Source organism: Manacus candei, unplaced genomic scaffold (genome assembly GCF_025592945.1).
Source record: "Manacus candei isolate 608988 ecotype Guabito, Panama unplaced genomic scaffold, ASM2559294v1 h1tg000017l, whole genome shotgun sequence".
NCBI lineage: Eukaryota > Metazoa > Chordata > Aves > Passeriformes > Pipridae > Manacus > Manacus candei.
In genome coordinates, this window is record NW_026138065.1 from 476,172 (window position 1) to 499,917 (window position 23,746).

Sequence of the window (23,746 nt, forward strand, 5' to 3'; positions counted from 1 at the left end):
TGTCCCAGGGGGCAACGCGGAAGCGGCCCCGCGGGAGGGGCTGTGGGGGCGCCCCATGTCCCCGGCGGCGGCAGCGCGCATGAGCACTGTGAAGATGGCACCTGCCGGCGGGGTGGCGCGGGGTCTGTGGGTGCCGGTGGTTCTGCTGGCCCTGCTGGCCCGGGCCGCTCTCGCCCTCACCGAGCGCTACCCGGCGCTGTCCCTGCTCCAGCAGGAGCGGCACCGCCAGCGCCACGGCCCCGCGGGGGAGTGGGCGGAGCAGTACTCGGCCGAGTGCGGTGAGTCTGGGGCGTCGCCGCGGTGACCGCCCGCAGTGCCGGGTCGGCGGTGACGGAGCCGCTGGACTGGCGGCGGGAGGCGGTGGGGTGATGGTGGTGGGCGGTGCGGGGTTCCGGCGGCCCCTCGGCTGTGCGCGCCGGTGCCGCTGAGCTGACTCATCCCGGAGCATCTCCCGTGCGAGCGGCACCCCCGAGCAGCGCGGAGCGGGGGCTGCGGCACCGGGCACAGGGAAGGCTCTCACCCCTTGGACGGAGAAACCGTACGGCGTGTGGTACCACACTGGAGGATTCCTGCTGCCCCACTCACCTCCCGAGCCTGGCAGCTGGATTCTGCCTGCTTTTAATCCCTGCACTCAGGAGCGTGGGGACATGCCAGCACCTTGTGCTCACTGAGTTTCTTAGTACAAGAAAGACAAGGAGAGGGTCCAGTGGAGGCCCACAGAGATGATTAGGGGTCTGGAGCATCTCTTATGAGGAGACACTGAGGAAGCTGGGCCTGTTTAGTCTAGAGAAGAGACGACTGAGAGGGGATCTCATTAATGCATTTAAATATCTCAAAGGCGGGTGCCAAGAGGGTGGTGCCAGGCTCTTTTCAGCAGTGCCCAGCAGCAGGGCGAGAAGGAATGGCCATAAACTAAAACAAGCAGAAGTTCCACCTCAACATGAGGAAGAACTTTTTATTGAGGGTGGCAGAGCACTGGAATAGGCTGCCCAGAGAGGTCATGAGTTCTCCCTGTCTGGAGACATTCAAAGCCCACCTGGACTTGTTCCTGTGTCACCTGCTCTAGTGACCCTGTCTTGGCAGGGGAGTTGGACTAAATGATCCCCAGAGGTCCCTTCCAACCCTGAGAATTCTGTGGTTCTGTAAGTTGGATGTGGCTTGATTTATTTTCGGCCACAGTTACATGTATTTTGCTGGTGAACTGGGTGCTTCTCTTTATGAGAAGTTTATGTAGCAGGTCTTCTGGTCTTTTTCAAGTTAATTGATGGCTTGTAATACAGGCACAGTTAAAACTATTTTTATGTGTTTCAATATCTTTTGCATCAGAAGCATGTGGCTTAATCTCTTGTGATCGTTGATTGTGAGCATGGTGTGAATGGACCGTACAAAAATGCCAGTCTGAATCAAAATGTACACATAGTACAGATGAAGAAAAAGGTTTATCAATTCATTGGAATGTAGACACTAAATTATATGTAGGAGAATAATCAGTAATGTGTCATGACTTCTTAGCTGTCAGCACCATTTTATGATTTTCCCCCCTTTATTTCATGAAGCCTGTGCTCACATCAACAGTTCCTGTGGTCCCTAAGAACTAATATACAACTAGTGTAATCCACTTGAATTACAGATTTTGTAGAAATACCCTGTTATGTATTTGCTGCATCTGTGCTTTTTCCTTCCCCCCCGCCCTTTGTGTGTGTACTTTTGTCTTCACATTATATAGTTCTTTGGTTAGTTGTTATCACTGTTTTTTTGGGGGGTGTGGGTGGCTGCAGTGGCTGAGAGCCACAGAATGTAAACACTAAATCAGATTGTGAAAGTTATCTCAGATAACCATTGCTACACTTTATTCAAGTTTAAGCATAAAGCCAAGAAGACTTTCACCCAGTGTTGAGATCAAAATCTGTACACCATACAAGTTAATAAATGGCAAAGCACTTGATTACGTCTGTTAGTAAACTTGACATGAATGATTGACTCAGGATACTCCTTCAGAGTGTATATGGAAGATTAGATTTTGATTTAATGGTGGATGTTATTTTAAAGAGACCAGTGTATCTGGGATTGATACCAGGAATTCTGCTGAAATCATCAGGTACCTCAGGTACTTTGTGTGCATGATAATAAGATAGCCCTTAATTACAAAACAATATACTTGAAATAGCTGTATACCAATTCACTTCTTGCTATTTAAATAGCATGACTAAATAAATTGCTCGTTATAAAATTCCTTTTAGCTCCTGCTCTTTTGTTTCAGTACAACTTTCACAGAAGCTGAGATTCTTTTTGTTTCAAGTACTTGAGGTCCCGGGTAATTTCTCTGGTTGATGTTTCTTGTTTTTCATAAAGTTGTTAGTATGGTACAGTTTTGATTGTATCTGACTTGCAGACAAAGGCAGATCCATTCTTCTCTGTGAGTAAAGCAGTTTGTTGCCCCCAAAACTGCAAGATATTAGGAGTCCTTTCCGCACTATAGCTTGTAACAGGTAGGCTGTTCTTATTCCCTGCCCCCTTATTAAAAAATTCCATCACTGAATTTTTGCTTTTGTGCAGAACACTGTTGTGGAGGTAGGCCATACCTGCACCTCTTTGTTTTGGTTTCTAAAGTGAAAATTACTCTGTGAGTCTGCAGCCAAAACTCTTAACTGTCACTGATTTATGAGCACCAACAAGGAAAAAGCCATAGCACAGGAGGGTTTGGCCAACGTGAGGAACAAAGGGCAGTGTTGAAACCTCCTGCTGTCTTTTTGGAAACTGTGGGTGGTGAGCCACTGTTCTCACAGGACTTTCTGACTTTATACTTTGACCTTCTGCTTTTTAGCACTCTTACTGCTGTTGTAAAACTTCTACTGGTTATCATTTATGGCTCAACATAGCTCCAAGTTCCTATTTACAGGAAATTATTTTAGATGCTATTTTGACTTCTCTTTATAAGGAGACTGTTTCTTTTTCTCTTTTAGCTCTGTGATTGTGAGAAATAGGGAATTAACTAACTGCAATCCTTAAGAAGTCAAAGAGCACACTGCCCCCCAGCCTTTCAAACTAAGCTTCAAGCTTATATTTACAAATATTAGGGGAGATGATAAAATTTGGTATTTGTGGCATGGATTCAAAGAGATAATACTGTATATCTGCTTTTTCTTGTTTACTCTTGAAATATTTCTAGATAATAGAAGCTTTAGGACCTGAAGATTTAGAGGTACCAATTCTGCAATTAAAGCACTATATAGAGGAAGTAGTGACTTCTATGGTATATCAATCTGGGGGGATTGTTGATTTTTATTATTACTTGTTTATTTGGTGTCTTAAACTTTTTCTCAACAAACTGTGTTTGACTTTTTATAGGTTTGAATCAATCCTACCCTTTTTGTAATGCCCTTCTTATTAGTACCTGTAGGGACCTTTGTATGTGGTCAGTCAATTATGGTTTACTATTCTGGCTGCTTTTTAGTCTTAATATCTCTGTTTTCTGAATCTCCAACAGCAGCTCTTTCCCTGCCTCTGTACAGTCCATTCCATTTATTTCCTCTCTGGGATTGCAATGATAATTTTATTTATTATTTCTGGGGCCAGAGAATGGAATCATAATGCTAAAAGGGGACATGTCTACCCCAAAGTTTTGTTATTTGCTTCCAGCATCCTCCTTTTTTTACCTCCACCCCCTTTTTTAGCACCTTTTTTTTTTCCATTTATTTTTAACCAAAAACAGAAGCACAAGTAGACAGAAAACTAACTATATAAAAGTAGTCATGTAAACTATTGCTTCCCTGGCTGTGTGGATGTAGTGCTGTGAGCAGAAAGCACTTCACGAAAATTTTGCCCAGTGGAGTGCCCAGTGGGGAAGCTGTTTAGCTGAACATGAGGAGATGTGAGATGTGATAATAGAACACACATGTAAGGTATTCCTAAAGGTATTTTCTTTCTTTTCCCCCAGATTCATCATTTTTGCACTTCCATGAATCGGATTGTGACATAGGAGGGTCATCGTCTTGTGAATCTATGCTTTCTCTGAACACAGAGAAAATTCTGGTATGCTATCAAGAATATAACGTACAGAACAATTTTAATAGATTGTTGAAGTTGCAGATCACTTTTGCTCCTTAACCAGTTAGAATGAAGTTCAGGGAAGTAACTACAAATAGAATCTATTAATCAGTAGGTGTAGGTGCCCAAAAGACTTAAGTATGAATGAACTCATGTTGTTCATAAAAGTATTACTTTGTAGTGCTCCATCTCGAGTCTGTAGGGCTGTCAGCTAATTGAGACTGATGTTTTTCACTGAAAGCTAACCTTCACCTCAATTAGTCAACTGATTAATTGTTTGCATTTAGGGGTGCAGGGGCTATGCCTGAAATAGGGGAAGGTGCATTATTTTTTACCCAGATTAGCTTCCTGAGTTTTACCACAAAATGTGTATAATTGCAGGAATAATGACTTGCAATCACTACAGAAATAACATTGTGCAAAGACAAGAGTTAGAGGCTTCAGGCCATATTTCTCTAAATGTAATGTAGACATGGCATGTGGTGAATATTCTAACAGAAGAAGAACATTTCTTGGGAGAGAGACTTCAAGAGGATTATCTTGTAATTGAGTTTTCTTGCAACACTGCTGTTAGCCTTTTGATCTTGAACAAATATAATCTTCAGTCTACATCAGAACACAGGTTTGATGTTACTTCTTCAGTCCAGTGTAGTCAGAGGTATTGAAAATCTTGAAATAATTCCCATATGAATATATAAAGAAGCCTTGGCAAATTTGTAGGAATTATTGGCTATAGGGAAACATGGAGAAAAAGATGGTAATTGGAAACAACTTCTCCAAAGGTGGCATTTGGAAATAAAACTACTCTACAGCAAATCACCAACCCAATTATTTAATTTGAATATTCTCCTTAGACATTACTTCATTAGATATTGGCCAGATCTTCTGTCTAGTGTAGTCCAACAGCAGCAGCAATTCTTTCTAAAGCAGTGAAGTGTATATTAATTTGTAAGACATTTCCCTGTTACAAAAAAAGAAAAGTTATTTTAAAGAGAGCAACAATTCAATCTACTGGGGTCTGGTGATGTGATGAAAATTCTTCTCCCGTTTCTTGAAGGCAGCATGTAGAATTGCAGAATGTCTAACCTGTACCTGAATTCAGAGTTTGTTGAAGAAGGATTTCTTTCTCTGCCACCCCAAGAACCAACCACTGTTCTGTTATTCTGTAATGACAAAAGAGGCAAGATAGTGGTACTTCTCTTGCTGTCACATGCATGCCTGTAATCCATAGGAAATTACTGTAATGCCAGATTCTACCACTTGTAGCTTATTTTCCAATACCCAATGTGGAATCATGCTATGTCTTTGTCTGCAGACAAAGAAGTGTAAACCTTTTTTGTGAATCTGCCAAGGAAGAGGTTATACTTCAGTAAAAAGGCTGTGGAGTTTTTTCCTACTGTTAAGACAATTATAGAACAATAATGTTTTGCAGAATTAAGTGTTAAAGATCACTTTCTGAATTAGGGTTTCTGGAAATTACTCAAAGGCAATTGATGATATAAAAAGGTTGTGTTTCGAAGTCTGTGTGATTTGTAAATGTGTATGGACTGCAATGTAGATTTATTTTACTTGTTGTTATACCTGTTGAACGCTGCTCATTCTTGTGCTGGCTTTTAATCACTTTTTTCTAAAAGGAGAAGAACTTTTCCATTCTGTTACTGTAGCAGTGCAGCAGTAGGTGGAGTAACAATTTGCAGAGTGTTATGGTGTAATGTAGAGCTCACACATTATCTTTTATTGCAGTAAAAACAAAGTTTGTAAAATCCATTTGCTAATCATTCATACCCTCCAAAATGCTCAAGTTTTTAGAGCAGACCAAACTTTCTTCTTGTTATTAGATGGCACAGGGTAGAAAATGTGAAATGGAATTTGACCAGTTACTTTTGCACCTTGTAGATAAGTGAAATATGTTTTGTGGATACAAGTAACATGGCTACTTTTGATTAGACAGGCAAAAAAACATGAAAAGAAGACAGTAGAGAAGCTGTTTAGTTGAAGCAAAAGAAGAGAACTGAACAGAGAGAGAAGTTATTTTTTCCCCTTTCTTGTTTCCTAAAACAGTTTGAAAGATGTATTAATGACATGAATATTTTTTATTTTTCTAACATAAACTGCTCTCGTAGACTTACAACTATCTATGGAAAATACTTGTGAAAATGAACAGAGTAGAGTAATTCTATATTTCTGAGGGGTTGTCTTGAACAGTATTGGTTTCTGTAGGTGCATTATTTAGGGAACAGACATCCTAGATGAGGCTACAATTGGCTGAACAAAGTCTAAAACTGATAGAAAGTAATTGTTAAAAGGACAGGCTCTTTCATATGGCATTGTGAAGTTACACTTTTCTGTATTGATGGAGTGATGCTCTTTTCAGTGTTTATTTTCAATGTTTTACTGTTCTGCAGTATCCTTCCCTTTGGAGGAGACAAAGGAATAATTAATGGAGTAAAGAGTATGAACTTTCATATGAAATAGCATGTGTCTTAGAAAGACTTCCAAAACTTCATGTTAAACAGATGTAATACAGAAACATCAGCCACTGGTAAAAAGCTGACAGTGTTCTTTCATCTGAAAGGTTTGGTTAGCCTTATGTTAGAAAGGAAAACAGCAGTAGTTTCTCTCCCTATGGAAGACTAGGAATGAATTTGTATTGTTACCTTAATGCAACCACATTAGTCTTAACTTTGCTATTTAAGGCATTCTCTTAAGGATTTAAGACATGGATTTACTATTAAATTCTTTATTGTTGTTTGCTGAATACTTAAAAAACATGATGTTTTACAGAGCCAAGCGAAGTTGCTTGCAGAGCAAAAACGATTTCCATTTGCTACTGATAATGACAACACAAATGAAGAATTGGGTAAGATGCCTTGTATAAGGTTTGTGCGAGTGAATGATGTGCTGATTATTAGTACAACATTTTGAAAATAAACTGATTATTCCTTATAGATGCATTAACTTTGAAGTGTTCCAATAAGTCTGAAAATACAGTGAGTTTTCCCTGGTCATACAAAGAAAATACTTATCTTGCTAAAAATCTTTCCTGCTTTGTGCAATAGAATTTTTCACCACGTCTTCTTAAGCAGATGTTCAAAAAGCATTTTGATAAATCCTTTTAAACAGGCTCAGCTACTTCCTGCTTTCCTTTTACTGTTGTTATTGATGACTAAAACTAATAAAACATCCAGAAAATTTTACCAATTCAATGTGCTTTTTTTCAAATATAGATCTTGGATCTGTCTTCCCCTCTCCACACCTTCTACCTATCAACACTTATGGGCAGCAGGAAGGCTTTTTGAATTACATCCTAGGCTGCTACCTGACGTTTGTTTTTAATGCACAGTCAGTGTGGAAAAAAAAGAAATTACAAATAAAGCAACAGGAAATACTTTTCTCAAAGGACTTAAGGAGGGAGTTACTTGCACTGCTTTTCCAAACTGGTATCCTGTGTAGGAAGCAGCGGTATTGTGAGACAGCATAGAGATTGTTGAGAATGTATGTCAAGGCAGGCAGCAGACAATCTTTTATATAAGAGTGAAGGGAGACTTTTTTCCTGTCTAATGAACTAAAAACAATTATATAGTTTTTTTCCTAACACAATTTCTGCCTTCACAGATTTATCCAGAAAAATTTGAAAGCTTAATCTTTTTTCGTATTCCTCTTGTACCTAACTACGTTCATAAAATCCTGCAAGGAATACCAAACTTCTGTTCAGCTGAAAATATCTGATGCTTTAGCAACTGTTCTGTAGACTTGGAAAACTATGCCAGAAGGTCTCTGTCCTCATGTTTGGTGTGTAGGCTGGCGCCTACCTACCCACTTTATTCCAAGTATGTCATAGTGGAGCCTGGGTTCTTCTTCTTTGTCCATGTTACTTTTAACTGTTGTGAGGAAAAGTAGTGGAAATGTACGGGGCATTCCGAAGCAATGTTGGTCCCCAAATACTTTGGCTAATGGACCATTTTTAACCCTGTGATTTTTCACAATACTGTACTTACTTGCATTTTTGTAATATTTAATTAAAGATGAAAAAATTTAAAAAAATTAAAAAGAAACTGATACTGTATCAGCTACTAGCTATCAACCACTTGCCATAGTTTTACATAGTGTATGATCCCCTGCATTTTGCTGAGTGTCTTGGATAAACAAAATTAAGTAATTATGAGCAGGACAATTGAGTGACAATATGAGTCTTCTTTATCTTGCTTCCTCCACTTTTTTGAGTTAATTTTATTTTACATGCCAGCTTTTCTGTATTCTGGGATTGAAATCCTAAGATGATACTAATAACTGTATAGTCTTGGAGGAGAATGAAATGAGGAAAATTCAAGAGCTCTTCAACCTGTTGTTCACTCTGCCAATTTTTTTCCCTTTTTTGGCAATGCTATGTATTTGTACCAAGTAAAGCTTTTTATGTATCGAGGAAAGAGCTTATATTTCACACAAATATTTCCTTCTGCATAATAGAAATGCTCTGAGAATGAGACAAGCTCTGAATTAAATACATTTCTTATTTCTTTCCTTTAACTTTTTCCCTCCTTAAATGAACAGTTCTTAGCAACACTGCCAAAACAATATGGCTCTGCCTGCATGAAAGAGAAGTGTCTGTGTCCTATTAAAAATACCTTTATTCTAGCTGACTTATTTGTCTCTTCTCATGTTTGAATAAATAATTAAGCTAACAGGTGCCTCTTCCATTCTTTGGATGACTGCTAAAACGCATTATTAAGTAACAAGAAAGGTGAATCCTTGCTCTTAGTTCCACTGCCAACTGTTTGAACAAACTGCCTGGGGAAAAGTTCTCGTTAACTTTCATAGCTCTGGTCTTCAAGATACTTGGATTTTGTGGGCAGTGTAAACAGAGCTTTATCCAGAGTTAAGAACTGCAAGGGATTAAAACATGCAAAATGAAACAATCTTGAGATATTCAGCTGTCAGAACTGAACTTCAGTCACGCAAGCACAACCGCAGCTTTCCAGTCTTGTGATTCGACTGTATTTTTGTATCTTGTGGAGATTACAGGAACATGTTTCTAAAACAGTGGTCTGTTTCTTTTTCAAACACTTGGCTTCTACTTCAAAGTGGGTGGATATGCAAGATCTTTAAAGCTTTCCATAATTATAACATAGGTAAAGACACTAGTTTTTCAGTCTCATTTTTATAAATATTTGAATCAGTTTAGCTGAGGTATTTCTAGTTAATTCAAATGAAGGAAAAACTTACTATGAGCTAATAAGGTTTAGCAAAATGTGTACAAAAAAGGGAAGTTCTCTAATGGAATTATCCAAAAAAAAGTTAGTCAGTGATAGCCAAGCTGACTCTGAATTGAGAAAACATGAATTGGCTACTGAATTGGAATCATGGTACCTTTCCTGATCCTAAGTACTTTGGTAGCAAACAGAGACTCTTTCCTGAAAAACCTGTAAAAATGAGAAAAAAGCCACAAAACTCCAAAACAATTCTGAAGAGCACAGTGTGAACTGAGTAAATAATGAATACTATGTAATGGTCAAGGGAAGTCATATCATTTTGGTGGAGTTCAGGAATCTTCGGCTACTTTAATCTTCAGTGCAATGTAGGAACTTATATTAAATACAACCATTGTAAAATATATTAAAAACAAAGATTTGTTTTTTTGCTGTTTTATTTACTTTTGTAATGTTTTGTTAGCAATTGCTTACGTGTTGATTGGCAACGGCTTGTATGATGAAGCTATACGACATTTTTCAACAATGCTGCAGGTAAGTTTTCTGTTTGGACCCCTAAAAAATATCTTTACCCATTGCAGCATAGGGCTTTTACTGAAACAAGTATTTAATTAAGGATTTTAAAATGAGAGTAATTATTCTACTATTTACTCATTTTCTTTTCCATCCAAACATAAGCATAGTCTTAGAACTGAGTGATCAGTATCTTGATTATTTGGTGAGTATTTTCCTGATCTGTAGAAATAAAGTTTTCATGTCACTTCAAAAAAAAAGTCACGCATTTTTAGCAACCTGACCTCTGCAAAGCTCAGGTTCCTTAAATTGTCCTCTTAATCTGTAGGCTGAGATATTTTAATGTGGATTTTTTGGGGTGACAGCATGTTGCCAGTAACATCTGTCAGAAAAAAACCCTGACAGTGTGTGTGGCGAGTAATGCATTGCTTTCATGATGATAAATGATTTTGTATGATGACTTTTTCCTTTTTCAGTGATAAGCATTTGATTAGCTTAATATATAAATAAAACATAACTGCTACTTCAACATTGTGGGGTTTTTCCTGATAAAATCTTGAAGAAGGTTTTTTTCCAAGATAAAGAATTCAAAATCCTCTGCAGTTAAGTAGGAGGTAGTTACTTTTAAAACAAAACCAGCCCCAACAGTTTATAAGCTTCAACTAAAGCTGATATACTCTATTTTTATGGCTAAAAACCTGAGACTGCCAGAAGCATGGACCTATTTTTTCGTCTAAACTGGGTGAAGTACACAAATGCAAGCTGAAAGCAATACTGCAAATAATAGCATGTGTTTCTTCTAAAATGTCATATGGCTCATACTTAAATTGAGTGGAAGTGTGGCAATTTAATGGAATTATTCCTGGGAATTTATCTGAGGACCAGAATATATTTTTTCTCGTGTGCTTTTGTTTTTGTTTGTTTCATTGTTTGAAATAGGTGTTCAGTGATCTCTGATTTGTTTTTAATGTGAGGATTTTTTTTTACCCTAATGAGAAATCCTACTTGCAACATCACTGCATTTACATATTGTTTCCTGTCTTTATTCAGAAGAAAACTTAATATGAAGATAAGCAAGATACAGTGACTGTAGCAAGATATTGTGAGAAGTGTGTATCTAATAGAGTACCTCTGCAATGCACACATCTCAGTTTAAATTAATATGTTGCTCATAGTATGCCTGAAAAGCTGTGAAGTGGTCATGATTGTTCACTCTGTCTTCCATAAGGCAATTTTAAATACATATGAAGGGAGTATTAGAACATTTAATAATAAAACAGCTTTGCTTAGCTGTAGTGTTAGAAGTAGGAAGTTACTTGATGTTGGTGTTGGCAAGTGTAGACTTGGAATCAGCTCACCTCTGGCAAGCTGCCACCATTGGTATGCCATGTATTGTGTTGTTTTGTCAATGGAAGAGCTTATTTCCTGGGAGTGAGTTTGTTTCTTGGCAGTTTTCCCAGTTAAGACCAGGCCTGTGCTACAAATTTTTGTAGCACAGTTGTGTTGATTGCAGGTGTGAAGATGATATGATTCCTAAATGGTTTTCAGGGAAGCTGACTGCATAGGCTTTGTTCTGTCGAGAAAACAGTTTTGCTGTGTAGTTCTTGAAATTTGAATGGGAAACTGTGGTTGGAGTAAATAGCATTAAACAAGAAGAGTAAATTCACTATGTAAGATGCATCCCCCTTAAGTTCCGAAGTAGGAAAGTCATGAACTTAAATCTAACTCAAGGCAGGTTGGTTTGAATTTTGCAGAACTATTTTGGTAGAATACCTCTGGTTTTAGTTGCTACCTGAATATAAATTTCATCAAGATGTCACAATATCCTGTGTCCAAATTTTAAATCTCAAATTTAAATTACATACAATATAAGCTTTGAATGGCTGAATTGTATGGTTGTAATCAGTTCAGTGACATTATACAAGTAATATAATTGCCAGTATGGTTACAACTAGTGAAGTTGATGTACATATCTTCTGGTAGGTCGTCACTGGCACTATACTATAACTGCACTCTGTTTTGCTTTTTTACCAGACAAATACTCCAGAACAATTCCATTAAATTGAATTTGAAATTGTGAACATATGAAAGTATAGACTGTGATACAATCATTTTCTTTGCCTGGCAGCTGTGATTGTTCATTGCTTACTACATTGGATCAGCTAGAATTAAATATGTATTGAAGAAAGATAGCTTTAAAAAAAAAACAACCAAAAAACCAACCAAACAAAAAAAAACACCAACAAAAAAACCCCAAACAAAACCAAAACAACCCACACCACAACTGAATATTTTATTTGTTTTAAATCTTAACAGGAAGAACCAGAGCTGGTTAGTGCAATTTATGGACGAGGGATAGCATATGGAAAAAAAGGACTACATGTAAGTAGATAATAATTAAATTAGTATCCGACTGAATTATTTGAATCTAAATTATAAGAAAACCTGTAACAGGAATAGATAGACTGATTAGAACTAGAGAAATACACCACAAAGTCTTCGTGCTGTCCTACTTCCATGATGTTGACAGAGTTTCACTTCATGAAAGTTTTTGTGAGTGACACTTCCAAGACACAAAGGTGGTGTTAAGCACATGGAAAATTTCTGAAAAAGGAGAAAAAGATCAATGAAATCTGATACAGAACTTGCTGTATAACCACTTTGGATTTTTTTTCTAATTAAGTAACTGCTTCCATCCTACAATTTATTGAGGAAAATATAAAAATTTAGATGGGCAAGATGCTGATTGAATCTACCACCAGTACTACTACTTAGATTAAGTTACAGATAGTGCTGACAAAAACACTGGTGGGTGTGAGTATAACTATGTGTTGGAGTTCATGTGAGAGCTTGAGCCAGCTTTGCTGACAAGAAAGGGACTTAGGAAGCCATAAATCTAATGTTTATTCACAGTTATGTTAATAAATTATTAGAGGTACAACACAAAGGAGATGTGTACAAACAAAGTTTATTTTCCTTGTTTGTAGCAGATAGGTGTTATTTTTCAACTATTTGTAGAATACTACATCTTTATGTTAATGTAAACTGATACAGTTTCAGAAACTTAGCCAATCTAGTTGTCCTTCATCATGAGAGTATGTTTATCTAAGTATGCACAATTGTTCACCTTGTTAATTTTTCTCCTTTTCAGGATATGAAAAATGCTGAACTTGCTCTGTTTGAGCTCAGTAGGGTGATTAGTTTAGAACCAGATCATCCTGAAGTATTTGAACAGCGAGCAGAAGTGAGCATTTTTTGTCTCTTTTCAGACTTTTGGAGAATTTGCAGTTATGTAGTATTTTCAAGTATTTCTTCACTGTTTTAATGACTAAAGCTCTCTATTCTTCTGGGAATATTCCTCCTTTTTTAAAAAACATATGTATTTGCTCTCACTGTAATTCCTGGAATGTTTTTCAAATAAAACAGACCATACGTAGTTACTATAGCCAAGAGAATGGCATATATTGCGTTTAAATTTTCAGTTTTTAACATACTGTATAGCAAGTTTGGGGGTTTTTTTGGTATGAAATGAATTCAAATATCGCTTGACCCCTTACTATTTGCACCTACCATCACCTTAGTAAAGGTATTATTAGTGCTAGTTGTTAAAGTGCCAAACTTATAAAGTGTGAGTTTTTAATGAAATGCTTTGGTTTTATATTTGTGCATATAAGTTAAATATCGTTCAGATTCACATATATTTTTTTTATTTTGAAAATCAGGTTTGGTTTTGCCACATTAATTACAGAAGATGGATTTCAAGATGCAGCTTTGTAGACAAATCAAAAGCATAAATGTTAAAACCAGCATACTGTGTAATGATAGCTGCCATAATATTCACAGTTTTAATATTTTTAGTGTTAATCTTGATCTAAAAATGTGAAAGGCATTCAAATAATTGGAAAATAGGCCATTTTCCTTTGAGAGGAGTGTTTTTTCAAAATTAGCTTTATGAGAGTATTTTGATTACAATTTCATTTGAGTATGTTGACATAGCTTGAAATGGAGTATTTTGTTTTGGCCAACTTGTTTTTAATTCGGAATACTAGGTTTCTGCAAATGCTATTGGTGGTGTTCATTTACGCGGATATATTATAAAAGTGATAAGTACTGAAATTTATAGTGGAACTTTCCAGCCTATTTTAGCAAATATGGTTACTCTTACAGCTGAACATGGAAAAGAAAAATCTTCATGTTTCTAAAACAAATCTGTTCACTCTGTTTGCTCTAAACTGTGTTGTGGTTTTATACTCTTAGATATTGTCCCCACTAGGACGAATCAGTGAAGCGTTATCTGATCTCACCAAAGCTATTCAGCTACAACCATCAGCACGACTCTACAGGCACAGAGGTACCCTTTACTTCATATCTGAGGTTAGTGGATTTTGGGGATTCAGTTTGGGTTTGGTTGCAGGGATGTTGTTGATTATTTTGTTGTTGTTTGTGCCAGTTGTTACTTTTGTTACATTCTTTCCTAATTAGTTAAAAAAACCCCAAACAATATAACACCAAAAGCCTTGATTCTCCTGTAGTTGACTTTTTGACAGTTCAGAGGTATTCTTTCAGTATATCATCTGCATATCTGTTTAATGCAGAGAATCAAAGGGAAAATATCTTGCATGCACATTTCAGATTTTTTTGTGTGTTTGAGGAGTAGCATATGGATAAAGATTTTGCCTTGATTTATAACCTACAACATTTAATTAGTATTGATGAACACCAGTCTATAAAAGAAAAAACTTATCGCCAAGGCAGTAAGTGCTCCATATACTTAAAAACCCCACTTCTCACATCAAACAAACAAAACCCCTACAAAAATGCTAACATCCTATTTTGCTGTGTAATTTTTGTGTTGTTTTTAATACTTTGTCTTCAAAGATTGTGTAAATACTAAATAGCTGTTTTCCCAATTTATTCTTCTGATTTCACTGTGTTTCCTGCTGTCTTTTTCACTTACTTTACTGTGTTTGCTGTAAAAGCTGGAGGTGTATTCCTTATTCTTTGATGTTCTGATTAGGAGTTGATAATAATTGCTGCTTAGCACTGAGGCTGACTTCATATATTAAACAAAGTTCTGTAGTTTGCTTTATGAAAATAAAAGCACGTATTCCTCTTTATTTCCTCTGTCACTTAAAATCTGCTTTATCACAGGATTATGCAACAGCCCATGATGATTTTCAGCACTCGTTGGAACTGAACAAAAACCAGCCTATAGCTATGCTTTATAAAGGCTTAACGTTTTTTCACAGAGGACTTTTGAAGGTAAAGCTGTTTTAACTAATAGTTTATATAGAACAATACCCTCTATTCGAAGTTACTTCCATAAAATAATAGAAATATTATAATTGTTGATATATGTATTCTCTCTCACATAAGGAAGACTTCTTAAGACAAAAGAGTGCAACCAAAATGAAAATGTGCCATTGCTGACTGTAATACTTCATCATATGACATGTAAATACTGCTGGTCTTACTGAACCAGTTGGATGTTAGTAAATCAGTGATAACTGACATGTTTATGGAGTGCTTTGAAAGATGTTTGTATTTGGAACCTCTGCTAATATTTGTATGATTATGTTCAAAATTTCAAAACAAAGTGGAGATTCTCTAGGTTTTGGGAAGGAGAAACAGATGAAGAGAAAAAATAATTTTAAATTCCTCCTTGAATGAGCTAGAAGGTAATCAAGTAAAATGCTGATAGAGAGACCTGCATTTATGCATGTTTATTTCAGTTATATCTTGTTTCTGGAATGGTGGTATCTAAACTGAGGGAACAGAGGTGCTCGCTCAGTTTTGAAAATCATCAAGGAAGTAAGTTCTTCCTATGCTTTTTTTACTTTTTCACCATTTAGTGACTCAAAACTTCTGTATGTTTTAGCTGTAGTAATATTGCACCCTTTTCTTGCTTGTAAAGTATTACAGATACTACTGCCATTTTTCAGAGGGGAGAGTAATTAGATAAGTTGTTTGAAATCCTCAGTTTGAAAAGTAAAGGTGCAACTGTGTGATTCCTAAATTCCAACAGTGAATTCCAACAATGGAAGCTTTTTTTTTAAACCTCTGCTAATAACTTGAGATTTTAACAGTTGTATGAAGAAATCCTGAAAGAACCCAGAGGACAGCCCAGAACTCCTGAGTTTCGGCCCATTATCTTTCATAGGCAATCACCGCTCTTTGTATTTCCCTTTTTTTTAGCAGTCTACTTCCTCATTTTTTTTAGTACCCAAGCTGGTATTTTTTCCATGCTCTCAGTGTATGCTGTGTAAAGTTCAAGCAGTCATTGAACATACTGTCTGTATTTTATTGCAGTCACATGAGTTACTTGCTAATAACAGTCTGAATTTCTGATTTTTGATGTAGGCAACAGAGACCCCAGAAAGTGATGTTGAAAATACAACTGAAAAAAATAATACTGTCTCAATTTGCAAAATAGAAACAAAGTTTTCTTCTTTCTGATATGCACATCAACACGTTTCTGCATCACCTCCTTTCCCCCAGTTTCTCTCCTCAAAGGAAGTACCTTCCCTCTCTAATATTCAAGTTCAGAGAGATTATGACTGAGTGGCTTTTCATCCACAGGTATACCTTAGCTTCCAGTCAGGTTCAGACTTCTTCTTATAGGAAAGTTGTACATATCTTCTGAAAACTGAGATTTGGGATGAGAGTGGCCGAGTGAAAAGAGATTGTTTCGGGTCACTGCTTTTGGGAATAATCATCTTGGTTTTAAAACTTCTCTAGAGGACATGAGCCTATTAATAATAGGTTAATTTTTATTAATGGGTTAATTAATAAGTAGTAATAGGTAGGTGATTTTCTTACATTTTTTTGTTCAATAGATATTTTTGTGCATGTTGTAGTGCTCAAAATATATTTGATAGTTTTTCTAAATAAGAATTTCTAAGTCTACTGAAGATACTCGCGATTCTTTCCTTACAACACTTAAATTATTGTACTGTAGGTTTCAAGATACTTTTCAGGCATTCCTTAGTAATATAAAGTAGTTGATTTATTCCGTCCTTAATTCTAAGTCCCAGTATTGCATATGCCAATTTGTATAGCCAGTACGGTTTGAAAAACTGAGTGCTTAATGAAATTCTTTGAAGAAGATTTCTTTAACCATGTGCATATATTTTTAGCTTTTATTTTTATTACATTGTGTTCCTCATAGCAACAGTATGTGCTGTTGTGTGAAGGTGATCACTTACTCTGTAATCCCTCGAGAGTGTTTGCTAACTGTGCAAATAACAAAGAATACAATAAAACAATTAAAAGCAGAGTACCGATTTGAAGAAGACTTTTGGACTCCAAAAATAAGAGGTGTATTATGAACGAAGAAGGAAGACTGTGAGAAGAGACTGCTTTGCCATAGGGAGCTTTGAAAGCCAATTCTGAAGGGATTTCATCTCTGAATTCTATTAAAATGCTAAAAGACCTGCTCATTCCCATGGGATATTAGACTAAGGAATTCCAGCTAAATCTGTAATTACTGTAAAGAATGTTTCAGTATTTCATTTGTTATATGATGATTACTCTGTAGTTTTTGTAATAAATATAGGCCTTGTTTGTTTCTTCCAAAGGTTTTGATGAATAACTGTAAATCCATGGCTAGGAATTACTGAGGATGCTGAAATTTAATCAGTGTAGTAAGTGATAAATTATTTTGTTGGTCCCTTTCTGTAGGAAGCCATTGAATCATTCAAAGAAGCTCTGAAGCAGAAAGCAGACTTCATAGATGCATATAAAAGTCTGGGGCAAGCCTACAGGTAATTGCATTCAGAAGTAGTTTTAAAGTCAGATTTCTATCTGATTGTGTTCTTTGAAATGCACTCTTAAAGTTTTATACGCTTGTTACAAAATTATACAGAATCTAATGTGTATTTGGTAGGTCCTGCAGTTGGTATGGCTATATCAGGATATATTCAATATAAATAATTTCTAGTTTTGCTTTGTATTTTTAATTCAGTCTTCTAACCTCCTAAGGATAGGTAAATGGCAGTTTTCATTAAGAAAATGTTTTGTTTGTGGACTCGTGCCTGACTTACCACAGTATATAAGTTTAAAACACAATGTAGAATCACTGATTTCCTCATGAGTTTTTCTGTGATACTTATTGTGGTTTGCAAGTACTTTCAAGGTGCTAAATGATAGTAATGTAATCTGAAAGATGAGCAGTTGCTTTCTTACATTTTCAATAAATGCTTTAACTTTTTTGTTCTGTTTTTTGAATGTGGAACTGCCTCTCTAGTTGATCAGCTGTTCTACCCTGCGCCCAAGAAACCTTAATCTGAATAAGTTTTATTTTGAAGGAGAGAAAAAGCAAGCCTTAAAATATCTCACTTTGCACTGCATTGTTGTTTTACAAACCAAAAGTTACTTAACCAGAATATCCCTGATCTAATCTGCTAAAGTTAAAATCCCTCTCAGTGTCCCATGCCTCCAAAGTTCTCTGATCCTCAGGAAATAATAGAGACAGGAGTGTAGAGAAACTACTTTTTTTTTTTTAATTTTTTTTTAAGAACTTAATGTACAAAGCGCAGTTATTGCTGACTCTTCTATAGGCTCAGCAGTTAGAGAAGCCAGAATCTGAATAGAGTATTGTTTTAATAGCTGAGTACACTGTAACTACTAACTACCATGAGTCTGAATGACTTCCTCATGAACACTCTGGTCTTAAAACAGGCAGAAATAATAATCTCGTTTCTCCAGGGCACAGTTAACTTCAGTTTTGAAGTTCTTCTTTCTAAAATGTTTCATCTTAAGTTCATGCTCTCTTTCTTCTGAATCAAGTAAGTTTTAAATACAATGTGTAAAAATACCTTTTGAAGAATTGTTTTTAAGTGAAAGAAGACAATTTTTAGCCTTTTTTGCCTTTCTGTGAAATATGAGTTACAAAATTTTGCCTCTTAAATCCTGCTTCAAATGTAGTGACTTTAGTGTTCATGTATTCATTTTGAACCAAAGATCTGTGGTTAATCACTATTCTGCCTAAAAATTCTTCTTGGCAAATGTATTTAAAACTAGTAAATCTCGGGTTGTTGTTTTTTTTCAAGTATTGCTCTTGTTTGGATTAATTTTGTCTATTATAATTTGATGTGGAAAGAATTTTGTAACCTTAAAGTTAAAGAAGTCAGTGTACTGAATTAAAAAGAAATGAAGATAATTTAAATTGTGTACTATTTCTGTTTTAATTTTCTCATGGCAGTTTCTCCAAGACTATTTTTACTGTCTGTTTACATGTACAACTGTCCTGCACATGGAGTAATTTCAGTCAATAAATTTTTAGTTAGTTTCAGTTTTCAAACACCATATGCTTTCTTCTTAATCAGCATTTAAGTAGTTAGTAAATTTTAAAAATGTGTTTAGACTAAGAAGACCTATCAAAGGTAGTGCTTTCCAAGGATACTTTCTGTGGAAGTTTTATTTATTTTAGTTTCTGAAGAAATGCCATCAGTATGTGTTTTTACAGTTTTATGTCTGCTGAGGATTGTGAAGATTCATGGTCTTGTGGAGTTGTATTTCAGAGCACATATTTCTGGGAGTCAAAACTTTGTGCAGCTGTTCTGTTATTACCACAGAAGAATAGTTGCAAAATTACTGCTTTTGTTATAGAAATTTTCTGTTAGTACTGTGTTTCTCTTCTATGATATCCCCTTTGGACACATTAAGGCAACCTTTAACAAGTAATTTTGTTGTCATTGTTGCCTTCTATATTTTTCACTTTCCACTTTATGGAATCACCTAGAGAGCTTGGCAACTTTGATGCTGCTACAGAGAACTTCCAGAAGGCTTTACTGCTAAATCAAAATCATGTTCAGACGCTACAGCTCAAAGGAATGATGCTTTATCATCATGGCAGTTTAGATGAAGCACTAAAGAGTTTTAAGGTAAGCAGGCCCTAAGTAAATACCAAATTAAAATGTTTTAACAAGGACTTGTATTCAGTGAGTGCAATAAAATATACAAATTTCAAAGTTTTTCTTTCTGAATATGTGTGTACATTTAAACAAAAATTATTTTTGGTGAAGTCTGTCGTAAATGATGTATAAAACTTTACAGTTTTTAATTAAAAATGGAATTTTGATTAAACTAAGATCGTTTCTCTAACTGTTCTATGTATGTCTAAAACCAATCTCTGGTTGAAGTGTTTTTGTATTTTTTTTAAACTGGTAATTGTGTTCTTGTTAATATATAAGTTCTAGTTGAAACCTAAAGCTTTTTCATATCTAGTGAAAAATGAAATGTACTAGTCTTTGGAATTTTAAATGTAAAATAAGTTTCAATGTTTATCTAATTTTTCTGGAGTATTTTCTTTTGAAAAATTCAGAATATGTTGCGATTGACTGATCTTGCAAAAATGTGCCTGTTGCCATAGGTAAACAAAGTCTTGCCTATCTCTGTTGGCATTAAATAACTACCTCATTTTGTAGATAGAACAATAAAGGCACATTTTAATTGTATGTCGATATCCTTAAAACAAGGAGTGAAATAAGATGTAGAAACTATTCCATCCCTTTATAAATGAGTCTGTGTTAATCGGAAGAACACTTTATGTGCATATTAAATATTCACATGATATAATTTATAGATACTGGTGTAATTAAAAAGATACTTCAACTTCCAAGACAGAGATGTGGACATAGGGTAAATAGTTGACTACCATAGAAGTGTACTTATGTATGAAGTAGTGAAGAGATGAATGGAAGAAATGGCACTATATATATATATATATATAAATAGCCAAAAATGACATTACTAATACTGTCAAGAGAATATTTTTTCTAATTTCATCTAGCTAACATTGACACTTCTGTAGTGCTAATATTGTTAGAGCAAATATGATCTGTCTTCATAACAATTAAAGTGTGCAAAGCACATTTGCACTGGCAGGGGGTTATTTTCCCTTTAATAAAGCTGAAAATATTTTTTCTTACGTTTGCTCGCAGTTTAAGTGCTCAGCATCACTTGAAAGAAAATAGTGATGGAAGTGGATTTTAATAATCAGGAAATCTTTTCAGGTGGTCTTCTGACCAGACAGGTTAGATTATTTGAAGATAATCTTTCTCTCTCTTGATTTATGGGTATTTTGTTCCTTTAATCTCCTAGAGGTGTCTACAGCTAGAACCATACAATGAAGTGTGCCAGTACATGAAAGGTCTTAGCCATGTTGCAATGGGACAGTTTTATGAAGGCATAAAAGCTCAGACCAAAGTTATGTTAAATGATCCACTACCAGGACAGAAGGCCAGCCCAGAATATCTGAAAGTGAAATACCTCCGAGGTAAGTTGGAATTGTGGATTTTTAAATTTTCCTCAATGCTTCAAGAACCTTAAAAGTGCAAGCTTGCTTGTAGTTCTGGCCATTTTAAAGAAACCAGTGTATATTCTCATGAGCAGTGTTGAGTATGTATGTTAAAAAAATGAAATACACGGGTTTTTATTGTTCGTATCGCTAAAAACTAGGACCAAAAAATGAAATAAACGTTTCTGTATAATGGTAAAGCATATTGTAATGGTTAGTTGAAAAAGACTAATTTCTGTTTTGGAAATTGACTAATAGCAAAATGATATTACCTAAAAATAATGACTTATTAAAGTCATGTTGTTTAACTGACAAACATATAATCTGATTACTGGTTTTGTGTAATGACATAAGTAGATTGATTATGCAGATAGTATTTAATTTTATTTCTTTCTTCCAGAGTATTCTAGGTATTTGCATGCACATTTGGATACTCCTCTTACAGAGTATAATACTGACATAGATCTTCCTGGAAATTTCAAGGACCACTGGGCCAAAAATCTTCCTTTTCTTATAGAAAATTATGAAGAACAGCCAGGGTTACAGCCACATATAAAGTGAGAATTTTTTTTTTTAAGCCTACTCTAAATGTGATTTGTTTTCTTTTAGTTTGACTTTTTAAAGTGCCATTCTGAGGCACTCACAGCATAAATATTTAATATTGTATGAAAGTACAATTCCACTGAGTGTTTAAATCCTTTAGTAGATCGTAAGGGTTGGTTTATCTCATAAAAGAGGAAGAATTAATATTAGGATGATTTTCTTCACTTCTGTCTTTACATAATAATATTCACATATTGTTCTTTCGTATTCTGTGGCCTTACTGATTAACTCTTCTATTTTTTTTCTTGGAATTAATGTTAAGAGATGAGTCTGAGATGCTCAGTGTAGTGTAATGTAGTACCCTTATTACAGTTTCTTGTTGTGTGTTACATTTTTATTTTGTTATAGATGTAATTTCTAGATACTATATCTATAATGGCAGCTGGGTTTTGCTGGGTTTCACTGGGAAAACATTCTCCAGAGTAACTTAGATAACCAGTATTTTAGGAGGAGGGTAACGTCAGTCAACAAAGCAGGGGATTTATTAAAACAGACTTCAAAATTATGTAACTAAAGAAAAGATAGCAATTTCTCCTGCTGTAAAACACTTTTGAGATATATTGTCCTGTATTCACTTTGTCTATGTAAAAACATTGCTCCATTAAAAGTTTCTGACTTTTGTGTATGTGGAATAGTATCCACCTTTTTAGCACAAGAAGCTTTTATGGAATTATGGGATAAGTTAATGGAATAAGACTTCCACGGTCTATACATATCCTTTTCTTATGTACTTATAAGTTAATCAGGATGAGTGTAACAGTGAAGAATAATGTATTACCTGTGAACTTTATTTAGTATCACTTATTATGAGCAAATCTGAAGGTGGAATACTGGTTGCGACAGTAATAAGATCTGCTTAATAATAAGATCTCAGTAAGACTGAATTAATTTGAGATATTGAGCGTAACTGCCACGTACTGTGTATGTTCAGTAGGCTGGGAGGTGGAATGAGTGTTCTTTATACTGCTTTTAAGTGTTTCTCACACAAATACTATTGATTTGTAAAACACAGATTAGTTTGTCTAATGCTTCCAGGACTTTTGTTGCCAAGTTACGTCTGATGTGTGTTTTTCTCCTCTGTAAGAGATGTGTTATTTCAGAATTTTGAAAGCTATAAGCCTGATGTGCAAGAGCTGATATGTGTAGCTGATCATCTGGGTTCAATGATGCAGTATGAGACACCAGGATTTCTTCCAAATAAAAGAATACATAGAGGTATACTGAAAATTCTCTGTAAATTTGAGTGGGAAAAAAAAATCAATGTGGTAATAATTGAATGCTATTCCTTTTGCTATCTGCAAATTAGTTTTATGCTCTGTTTAAAAAGTTTAAAATTAAAATAATCATTATGTCAGCAGTTTCTTGACCTAGCTGAGGACTGGAAGTCATGATCTTCCAGAGTTTATTGATGTTGTCAATTCTTTTCCTGTAAATACATTGCTTTTCTTCTTCAGTTTTCCTATCTGTACAAAAATGAGTGGCTCTAATTGGTTTTCTGTTTCTCTTGTTGGTCCTTCTCTTCTCTTCCCTCACCTCAGCAATGGGATTGGCCACTCTAGAAGTAATGCAAGCTGTGCAGCGGACTTGGGCAAACTCAAAAGTTCGGATGAATGGGAAAACCAGACTGATGCAGTGGAGAGATATGTTTGATATTGCTGTAAAGTGGCGAAGGTAATGGTGAAAGAGCCTTATACTGTTGTAATAATGCATGCTCCAGCTAACCAAAGGGCTAAAGTCATGGAGGAGAAAATGAACACTTGCTACCATTCTGTAACTAGAAGATGTTCTGATAGAAGACAAGGATGGTTTAGGTACAAGGAGCTCGCTTCTGAAAATACTGCATTTTTCTATAAAGGAGAGAAAGAGTTGGGAACAGCTTTTACTGGTTGAAGCAAAGCTGTGAAAGACAGGATCCATTGCAGTTAAGGCAAACAAAAACTAAGAATTTCAAACTCCAGTAACGTAAAATGTTTGAATTGTATGGTTTTCATAAGAAAAAACCTGTGTTTCAATAAAACGTTCTTTTTTGTGATCTGTGAATTCTATTTTTTGCCTGAAATTGTTCTGTCTGTGAAGA

The 23,746-nt window shown here is 35.6% G+C and overlaps 1 protein-coding gene across 4 annotated transcripts in view; it reads left to right on the plus strand.

Annotated features, from left to right (window-relative positions):
* The first annotated feature begins 55 nt into the window (after positions 1-55).
* The window catches only part of TTC13 (tetratricopeptide repeat domain 13), a 41,343-nt gene continuing 17,652 nt past the window's right edge, over positions 56-23,746 (plus strand). For 2 of the 4 annotated variants that reach the window (XM_051783859.1, XM_051783860.1), the window contains exons 1-14: positions 56-278; positions 3,938-4,032; positions 6,832-6,907; positions 9,718-9,788; positions 12,084-12,149; positions 12,919-13,011; positions 14,025-14,141; positions 14,919-15,029; positions 17,448-17,530; positions 19,510-19,651; positions 20,871-21,045; positions 21,467-21,623; positions 22,754-22,884; positions 23,208-23,340. In XM_051783859.1, coding sequence (XP_051639819.1) covers positions 56-278; positions 3,938-4,032; positions 6,832-6,907; positions 9,718-9,788; positions 12,084-12,149; positions 12,919-13,011; positions 14,025-14,141; positions 14,919-15,029; positions 17,448-17,530; positions 19,510-19,651; positions 20,871-21,045; positions 21,467-21,623; positions 22,754-22,884; positions 23,208-23,340 — 1,673 coding nt within the window. Of the gene's footprint in view, positions 279-365; positions 2,108-3,937; positions 4,033-6,831; positions 6,908-9,717; positions 9,789-12,083; positions 12,150-12,918; positions 13,012-14,024; positions 14,142-14,918; positions 15,030-17,447; positions 17,531-19,509; positions 19,652-20,870; positions 21,046-21,466; positions 21,624-22,753; positions 22,885-23,207; positions 23,341-23,746 lie in introns of those variants that run through there. The other 2 variants (XM_051783861.1, XM_051783862.1) reach the window with 2 other exon arrangements.